General features: G+C 38.0%; 1 protein-coding gene across 1 annotated transcript in view; it reads right to left on the bottom strand.

The window, feature by feature from the left end:
- The window catches only part of adgrb3 (adhesion G protein-coupled receptor B3), a 123,344-nt gene that overhangs the window by 40,036 nt on the left and 72,907 nt on the right, over nt 1-10,401 (bottom strand). Inside the window, exons 11-14 of the mRNA XM_016668552.1 lie at nt 6,910-6,978; nt 3,770-3,878; nt 855-1,001; nt 71-146 (exon numbers count right to left, since the gene is read on the bottom strand). Coding sequence (XP_016524038.1) covers nt 71-146; nt 855-1,001; nt 3,770-3,878; nt 6,910-6,978 — 401 coding nt within the window. The remainder of the gene's footprint in view (nt 1-70; nt 147-854; nt 1,002-3,769; nt 3,879-6,909; nt 6,979-10,401) is intronic.

Below are 10,401 nucleotides of genomic sequence, written 5' to 3'. Positions count from 1 at the left end.
CGTGTGTGTGTGTGCGTGTGTGTGTGTGTGTGTGTGTGCGTGTGCGTGTGTGTGTTTGTGCTTCCCTTACTTTGGTGAAGGTAGCATGAGTCCAAGTGTTTTGTAGAGAACCGTTCCCAAAATGAACACAGGTGATCCGTCCATGTCTGAAATAGAAAATGGGGAATCAGGTTAGGAGTTTAAAGATTTAAAAAAAAAAAAAATCTATTTTAATATATTTATTTATTTCAAGCATGACTTATTTCAATCTACCTGTTCTACCAGCTTGATTGAAAAAAAAAAAGAAGAAAAGAAACATTTTCTATAGGGTTTTAAAATTTGTAGAACAATGACTCATGCTTCTATAAAATCTGCTTTCTATGGAATCTGCTTTCTGGACTAAAGCAGCTGGGATCGCATAGCCTCAGAGTCCTAATCAGTATTTTCCTTTGTTATGTTTGATTCATAACAGATAAGACTGATTAAACCAGTTGACAATTTTGCCTGGTTTTGGATTGGGATATGAAGTAGCAGCTGCGGCTTTTGAATTCATGCCATAAAAGGAGTGAAACAAATTCATGACTGAAAAGGAACAAGCAAGTTAACTTTTTTTCGTTGTTCCATTTTCAATATACTTGAAAAAATGTGCAATCCAACATAAAGACAACAATAACATCTGCTTAGGACTGACAGATCTTTGATAAAGTTTTTTTTTTTTTTTTTTTTACATTTCTTTAAATGTTTATTTAAAGTTTGATGAAAAATCAGACTTACACATAAAGACAGTCTTTATGGCTTTGAGTCTTGTAGAATAAAATTATTTGGACAGGAGGTGATGCAGCTCCATAAAATACTGGATGTGTTCAGTGATATACCTGCTGACTGGGAAACAAAGAGGCCCTTTGGGATGACCACTTTATCTTCCGAGTTCCTGGCCCAGTCAACCATGCCTTTACGACCTTTCATGGGAAAGTTGATGTCAGTCATCACAGACACGGCTGGAAGTCTCTGGATGCTGGCCACTGCAGAAACCAATAAAGAAATATAGATTACAGATGTTCTCCAGGGTATATATATGAGACTGAAGATCATTTCATGAGCAGTTAAACCAGATAAAAATAGGAGCAAAAACATTCCAGTCTTTTCGCTTTCACATTTCAAAGCATAGAAAGAAACAAGCAAATATGAGCAAAAACCTGCCAAGCGTTGTACTTTTTATTTCTGTACAAAGATTCACATTAGACAAACCGGCAAATCCAACAGAAAGTCTAAAATCAAACTGAACACTTGCTCGCCACAACTGGACGACAGGTAATCTCCCTAACCAACTCTCATTCTCTCATTTACCTGCAGTAAAGCTAAAAAAAAGATAACCCTTTTGTGTACTGAGGCAATAACAAGAAAAAAATATCCCAGATTAACAAATAAAAGTCCTTAAATTTACAAGGGGGGAGGACAAAGCTGAACTGTTTTCTACTTGCTATCATATCAGGCCCCAGTCAGGTGGCGGCTCAGCAAGGGGGAAGCTCTGGCTAATCCTACCATTGATGTAAAAACTCCATTGTTCATTGTGTTGTTCTGGTAGTACAATTTATATCCTGGCACGACTCCATGATTGAGGGGAATCTGTGACAGCGGAGGTGTGCCTGTGTATTTGGGATCATCCTATAGCGAGCGTGAAATCAGCGAGCACCAGGAGGCTTGTTCCTAGTGCCAGATGTTGAGAGCAGTGGTGGTAAGAGCGTGTTTATTTGGGCTTGTGGTGTTAGTCACAGGGTACACAATGAAAAATAACAATATCCTAGGAAAGCTGTGCTTTATGTTTTTTTTTTTTAGGCATTTCTACAAGTTATCGAAATATTTCACATCTGCCATCTTGTGTTTGGAAGCTTAATAAGGCAAGTCCCAGTATGTATATGCTCAGTGCAAAATACTCATACTATTTTTTGTTTATTTAGATCCTTTTCATCATATCTAAACTTAATAAACATTGTGCTTAAAAAGGGGGAGGGGGAGGGTTATTACTTGTCTTTTGGTGTAACTAACATTAATAACCACACTATTTAAACTAAAATAAAACACATATAGCTAGGTTGAACTGTATGTTTACCATTTATCCTTTTTAAGATGTCTCATGCTTTATTGTGTGCTTTAAATGTTTTAAGTATTGAGAATAAGTTGCTGGATGAAAAGTCTTTTGCAATCAAGGTCATTTAGCTAAAAGTAGCAGGGCAGAAGATGGGACAGAAGTGGCAGCTACTATTTATCTGGGAGTCAAGAGGCTGCCATAAATAAGTGACAAAATGATACAGCAATGTCTTACTCAGCCAGATGCTTCTCACTTGGCTCCCACCAAAGGGGACACAAAACCATCCATTGCTCTAATCAAAATGGCCACTGTGAGAATATATTGGGGTGAGCTGAAATTATTATGCTTGTCTTCAAATGTGCATGATGTATCCTAATATACATTAATTAGCCAATGAACTCTATGTAGGTTGCATGAATTACAGACCCATTTTGGTAGATTGAGTACTTTTCTAGATAAAATGCCAAGCAAAGTTATTAACAATTGTAGGGATTGTATTCAATTTTATTTTCTAGTAAATGTTCTGTTTAAGGACTGGCCTGCACTCCCAATACATTTCTCTTGAACTGGTCAGTTCTCTAGTTAATGGTGTGGAAGTATTTGGTTTTATAACCTAAATCTGATTTAAATGTCTCCACTACTATGCACATTCACTGAATGACAGGGTATGCTGTTTCAGGCAACTAAGTATTCATCATTGTGGAAATCATACACCTTCCCCTTCACATAGTGAACCACAGTTACTGAAGGTGGTTCAAATCTTGGAAATTGTGAGGAATACAAGTAAGAATCCACCCTCCTAAAGCCACACAGTAAATGTATGCATTCCATCCATGAATGAGTCTAGACCACAGTTCTCCTTTATTCCATTCTAGTAAGACACCATTCATTGTAGGGAAAGAAATGAAATGAGACCGCAGGGACTTTTGATTCTCCAAGATGCTATGCAACAGAAATTAAAAGAACACAAAGGAACTCCACAGAAATAAAATATTACATAAACTCTGTAGTCAGACTCCAGAGACCAACAAGAGGAGATGTAAAAAAGACAAAAATCAGTGTAGCAGAAAAGTCCATTACAGCTGCAAAGAATAACGTTGCTAATTTCACTTCCAATTTTATAGCTTTTCATCAGTAACTTGCATAGTATGTTTTTTTTAAGAATGTTGCAAGGAACCAACAAAGAGTGTTGTTTTTTTTTTTGTGATGATGCGCTACAGAAAAAAAAACAAAAACAAAAAACAAACAAAAAAACATGCCTCAGGGTACAAAATGCTAATCAAGCCTTACTCAAAGAGCTGCATGGCAGTGTCATGTCAGACACTATTATTTCAACTTCAAATACACAATTAATATGTTATGTTACTCTTGAAATAAACATTTGAAACAATAAAAGTGCATTCAGAGTACTTTTAGTGGGTCCCTTCTCTCCTTTATTTTTGTGAAGCTGGAATTGTCGGCGTCATAGGAATTTAGCACATTGAGACCACAAGATCAGTTTTAATTAAGATTATTGATTTGCAGTAATTTTACTCCCTTCAACCTTACCATCCTCCATTTATCCTAATTTAATGATGGTGGGGAAATTGACTCGGAGAGACAGCGGAGCGCTGGGATTATTATCACATCGAGATGAGATAAGTGGTGAAATGAACTCAAAGCCAGCGGGTCTGGGAGGGGGGAAAGGGAGCTGATTCTTACCCAAGTTTCCGGTCATCAGATAGGCATTGTGGAAATCCTTCATGCCCAGTCCAACAATATGAATGAACTCCTCTATGACCTGCATGAGTTCCACTGCCGCAGGGTAGATCTGAACAAGATAAGAAGGACAAAAGGATACTAAAAAATGCTTCCATTTTCTTACAACTCAACACTGGTAAATGTTTGTTGAGAGATACTAAGGACCAAAACAAGCCCAAATACTGTTTGTTACACAGTTATACATAAGTCGAAACCAAATATTTAGATGCACTGCATAAAAGTAGAGATTCATCTTTTGTCTCTCTGTCAGGGACTTTTTTTTTTTTTTTGCTGTTCTAGACCAGTTTGGAGTACCAAAATTATTTCTATTAGCTAACTGTCATAAAAAGCAGAGCTAATGTTTTTGAAAGATTTGTTTTCATTGTCTTCAAAGTCAAAAGTCATTTGTTTTGTAGCATTTGCCCTTAAAATGCAAACATGGCTAGGGTATTCTTATGCAAACTTTGCAAAGTATTTTTCTGGAATTTTCCACCAGAGAAAACCTATCCCATTTCTGAACCAAATATGTCTGTACATTGATGCTATGCTTTATCTTGCAAATAGGTGTTTGAACAAATTACTGTGGTGTCTTCAAGCAACTGTGAATTGTAACTATTGTTAAATCTGACCTGTGCACATACACAATTTTCTTCCAGATTTATTTTTATTTCTTTTCTAGGATATGATGTCACACAATTGTGTTTATGTTGTGGTTTTACAAATAAAGCTGCAGCGGTGTGATGAGGTAACTCAAATGTGCTTTTCCTTATTCTATCCTTCCTAGCTCAAAAAACTCAATTAATAAAAACAATAACAACATATATACAGACTTCTGAAAAGACAAACTAAAAATCATGAGGTGCATATGGGACTGAACCACTCATGTGACATCAGCAGCAGAGCTGTAATCAGCGGCTTTGCCAGCACAGTTTCTGGTTGGCTTCTTCTTTTAAAGCCCCAGCCAAGTTAAGGGCAATTGCCTCTGTCCATGTGCCACCCGATGTGCCCTGGCACTAAGCAAGAGCATGCAACATGGACAGGGACATGGCATGACCTGTAGCACAACTGGTCCAGTCAGCTGTGCTGTACAAATGAAGAATTTGAGGGATGTTACTCTAATAGATGGGTCGTAAATGTTTGGACCTCTGTTCAGAAAGAATCTAGGATTTTATGAATACTCCAATTTACATAAATGCAAATGTGTTGTGCATGAACATGTTTCAGACTCACAAACCAGTGATGCAATACATTTCAGTGCTAGACATGGTTTATTTCAAATCATGCACATATTAGTGCGTGGCTTAGATAAATGTGTGAGCACACCTTGACATATGTGCTCACACATCTATCAAGGCAAGGTTAGACAAACCTTTGAGTGGCAATTAGCAATTTACACCCTGGTCTAAGCTGATATGGTACAAACACCCGAGGCAGGTATTCCAGGCACTCCTTTGTAACACCTTGTGCACTGTGTGTTTGCATGTGCCTCCACATGAGCTGCAGTTAAGCCTGCTAAGTTGATCATAGATGCTTAAGTCAAAAGCCTCTGACACAGCAAAGTGAAAGCCACAACGGGTTGGGGCTGAGGGTGGAGCGTCATATCGCCCCTTCTGACGCAGAGTGCAGTCATGTTCACTCTGCTCGTCTCCATGGTAACCGTAGGATGTGAAGGCAGCATGGGAAAATGGCTGCAGTGGAGGTTGTGTAGACAGAGCTCTTCCTTCGCTTGCCATGGTAACAGTGACAAGAGGTGAATTTATAGTGATCTCTGCACAGAGCCAGCCCTGCAGCCAGTAAAAGCTCATAGTGAGGTGTGTCATGTAAGAGGAGTTTTATACCTCCACAGTGTGCAGCACATGTGTGGGTGCTGTGGAGACGGAGCTCACAAATGCAAGCAAAACCCACAAGTGAGAAGAACATTTAGCTGTGAAGTGTGAGTGTCGTCTGTTGAAATCAGGCAACGTCGCTGTCCAAACGCTGGGGTGATGAAACCAGACACACACATTAATCACGACAAAAATAATTTATCTTGTCACATCTACATTCTCGGTGTTCAATCAGTGGCAAACATTTCCACAGTCTACATTTTCGCTAGTCTGTCCGTACCCGTCTGTGACGCATTCTGACTAATGAAACCGCTTGTTTATGAGCTCTTCTATCAGACAACATTTCGATGGGGGCTGGTAAATGGAGGCTCCAGTATGTAAACACCTAATTACTACCTGTATCGACAGCAAAGGCAGGCTCTCCGTGCACTGCTTAAAATTGCTTCAATTTCAGCTAAGCAAGGTAACTTTCAGTCAAGGGGAAGTGGGGGGTAAAAGCCGGAGAGATCCGGTTTATTTCAAGGGGACAGCTTTGTCTTGATGTGTCAGAGCAGGTGACACCCTATTTCAGTCAGTTTACCACTGAAAGTGACACCTGAGCAGATGCCCTTTGCAGACCTGTGGTCACTGCAGATGGCGTCTCTGTCAGAGTCTGGACATGTGTGATTTCAGAATTCAAGATGTCTTAGACACAGGGGTAGTTTTCAAAACAAGAAATGCCACCTCTCAAGAAGGGGGTTAGTGTCCAGGAGGGTTCCCAGCAGAAGTCCTGGGGTATCTTCTTTTATTTGTATTTACTTTTATCAGGGTTGCAGTGTCGATGTCACACAAGAAAAGCGGGAAATGGAGATGTGCCTCACGCTATAAAATGTCTGAATTGAGTGTGCATTTGTTAAAATTCAACTTAAGCACTACTCTAATCACATGATGATCTGTGTGGGCTGGATAAAACAATGTGCATGCAGGAGGAATGAATCCTGCAGTGTTAATGGCTGGACAGTTTCTATGACTGTGCTGCTGCCATCAAGTGGAAGTCTGCGGTACTGATTTTCTAAATGAGGCCAGATGTCAAGTCTGCTAAATGACCTCGCCTTCTGTTGGGGAGTAACTTCACAAAACACACCTGAATTTTATTTATCCCATTTTGGCTTTTATTTATCTGAGTTTTTTTGTTTGTTTTTTTTTTTTTTCAGATGGAATTTTAGATAGAGTGAGAAGCAATATTTCTGACAAAACATGTAAGAATCTGAATTATTTAGGAGCACTTTTTCTTACCTTTTGTGCATCTTCCCATTTCTCCTGATTTTCCTCCTCCAAGAGGTTGCTGATGATTTGAAAAAAGTTCTGTGGAAAATGATGAAAGGGGAAAATACATAACTCACCCACGCACAAGTATTACAGGCACTGCAGCAGGCTCACTTTTTAAAAATCATGACATTAGCACCACAAGCTCAAAAAGAACTAGACTAAACAATATTCCGGCATTTGCAAATGTGTATATATAAAAAAAAAAAAAAAAGAAACATGGAATTCTATAAGGGGATAATGATGGTCCCTGCAGGGCTCAATAACACTGGAAAATGTGCAACTGGAACCATGTCGGTAAACAAATGGAGAAAAGATGAAATTTGTGTTTCTGCTACAGCAGGAAAAAAAATAAATAAATACACCTTCCAATCTCCTGCAGCTTGCAGAGAACACTTATTGCTACAGGAGACAAGCACAAGCTGCAATAAGAAAAAAAGGGAGAGATGAAAGTGAATGTTTGAGCAGCTGTGCGGATTGTCTTCTTCAGCAGTGAAAAGCAGGGCCAGCTCGGGGTGCATGCCTACAGTAGTAATAGGACCCCTGTCTGATCTTTCGCCTTGTTATTTTGTCTGGTCTACAATATGCCGGAGGGAGTGGCTCTTTCTCTCTCCCTCTCTTGACACAGGCTATCTTGTTTTCTACTTGAATGCTTATGCTCCCTCTGGTGGTAATGTGCCCACTTTAACACTGCATTAGCGCACAGGCACATGGATGGGTTGGGCTGGCTGACTGCTCTCCCGCCTGCCCACACATATACACACTACAGAGCTCTCCTAATAACCAGAGATAGGATGTTCTCCTCATCCCATAGCTTTTCCGGGGCATGGGGAGAATTGGTTGAATTGGGGCCAGGTTCCACATCCATGGCCAAGACATTTGAGTTTCATTTCCACAGAAGATAACAAGCACCACATTTATTGCAGCTGAGAGAGAGAGAGAGTTGATAAAACAGAAATCTAGGAAAATAGTATGTTTTCGTTTAAATATCACAGACTTTGGAGAAGCAACTAAATAGTGTATATATATATATATATATTTTTTTTTTCAATTTAATTTTTGAAAAAAAAAATATTATTAACTTTGTCCACATTATAACCCCAAGCATAAGTCTATTTTATCAGAATTTTATCTGATAGAATGAGATGCATTTGAACCTAATTTTGAAGTGAATTTCTGATCACAAATTAAGGTATGAAAAATGTCTGAAGCCCTTTTATCTGATACCCTAAACAGAGTACTGTGGAACTAGTTGCTTTGAGAAATCACTTTGTGAATAGAGTCTATCTGTGTGTAATCAAATGTCAGTACCAAATAAAGGTTTCTATTATAAGGACTACGGAACACAGTAAGTCCGGTGTAAAGCTGTAGCGCCTTGATCTATCTTGGTTTTTTTTGTCACATGTGGTGTTTAATATTTAGTTGCTCACAGATCATAACAAGTCAATGTAGAAACCCAGGACAACTATGCATAAACAAACAAACAAACAAACAAACAAACAAACACTCCTGAAAGCAAGTTAGGGTGACTAACTTAACAGATGTGTTGAGAGAATATTCAATAAACATAAAATATGTTGCCCACATAATAATAATAATAATAATAATAATAATACTTATTTGCCATCTTCACGTCTGCGTTTGGGTTTAAGACAACCCACCAACCATGAAAATTAGAGAACTCCGTAACAGCGTTGAACATCACAAAGCATTAATCAATGCATCATCAGAAAAAGGAAAGGATGTAGCATAGATGAAAGGCTCAGCAGGCTGAGCTTGTGATATTAGACACCAATGGCTTTGGTGTAGCCAATGATGATCCAAACTAGACAAATTAGTTGTGCACTTTTCAAATTTGGTTTTTATTCAAGAGTAGCAAGAAAAATGCCATTGATGTAGGTAAACCAAAAAAAGTCAATTTGTAAGTTCTAAAAAATGAAGGAATGTGGAAGAAGGGATTCTGGTCAGGTGAGACTCATTTGTAATAACCTTTTGGCCTACGTGCAAAACACTCGGTATGACACAACCCTTCATGTTACTCTGAACACAACATTCCACCATGAAACATTGGTGGCTGCATCATATTGTGGGAATTATTTGGTAGAGACAAAAAAAAAAAAGCTAATGAGAGTTTATGCCAAGATGGATACAGAGCAATTCTCAAAGGAAATATGTTTCGTGCAACAAAAGACCTTAGACTGGATTCACCTTCCAGCAGGACAAGGGATGTAAAAATACAGCCAGAGCAATGACAGAATAGTTTAGAGCAAATACTGTTCATTGGTCAGAATGGTACAGACTAAAATTAGGTTGAGAATCTGTGACAAGACTTGAAAGTTGATGTTCACAGAAGCTCTGTATCTAGTCTGTCTGACCTTGAACTATCTTCTGAAGAAGAATAGGAACCAAAAAAAAAAACCAAACAAACAAAAAAAAAAAAACAAAGACAAAAAATCTGAACTGTAATTGAACTGGCTCAGTAGAGCTCAATACAATGTCATGACAAATTTTGCATTTTTATTTCTAAACAATTTTTTAAATCAAGTATGGGATCTATATTACTTAATATCAGTTTAAGCTGGTGTACCACATAACATTTAAGTAAAATCTCATTGAAGTTTGTTAATATAATGTGACAAGTTCTGTAAAAGTTAAAGTGGAATTAATACTTTGCAAGGAGGCAAAACCTTTTTTATATATTTCAGTTTGTCCTATGCTAATTCCTTCTGCAGATTGCACAGGTACCATTTCTTATTTAATACATTATAAAGGCTCATTAGTCAGCAGATGCTGCACTGTGTAATATGAAACTCACTATGAACTTCTAAATAATTCAACCATGAATTTCTTCTACTTTTAAACAAATAAATTGTTACTTCTGTTTTCATTCACCTCCTCGCATCTTTGTAAGGAATGGCATTAAAATAAATTTGACAATGTAAAAAAAAGTGGGATAAGAACTTTAGAAAAGGAATGATAAGAAGGAATTCATTTCCTCATTTACACACACGTAGATGACTATAATATTCAAAATGTATCTCTTTGCTATTCAACTTTGCTGTAATCATAAATATCCCCAGGCAGAATACAGTCACCAAAGCATGAACTGTAACACATATGCAGCCAGAAGGAGGCCTGAGAATCACGTCTTTGAAAATGGCACAACTTCCAGGGCATAAATTGTCTTATTGGAGATGGGGTGGAGCTTTAGCTATAATCTCTATCATCCTATTGACAAAAAGAGGATCAGACTGCAGTTAACCCCAGCATGATGAGATGAAACAGATTACGATGTATCAAGATTCCTTGATATGATAAAGCCGCAAGGGGTATATGTGAGCCTTTGTGATATTTCAGACATATTAGAAACGGTTTTATCTGATATAATGCAGGGTTGAGCGAAAAAAAAAAAAAATCCTTTATTGTCTATTTGATATATTTTGGCTGAAGAGATTCTCTACT

Source organism: Poecilia formosa, unplaced genomic scaffold, assembly GCF_000485575.1.
Source record: "Poecilia formosa unplaced genomic scaffold, Poecilia_formosa-5.1.2 Scaffold15, whole genome shotgun sequence".
NCBI classification, from domain to species: domain Eukaryota; kingdom Metazoa; phylum Chordata; class Actinopteri; order Cyprinodontiformes; family Poeciliidae; genus Poecilia; species Poecilia formosa.
Note: the sequence above shows the minus strand (reverse complement) of the source record. Positions and strands in the feature narration are given on the sequence as shown.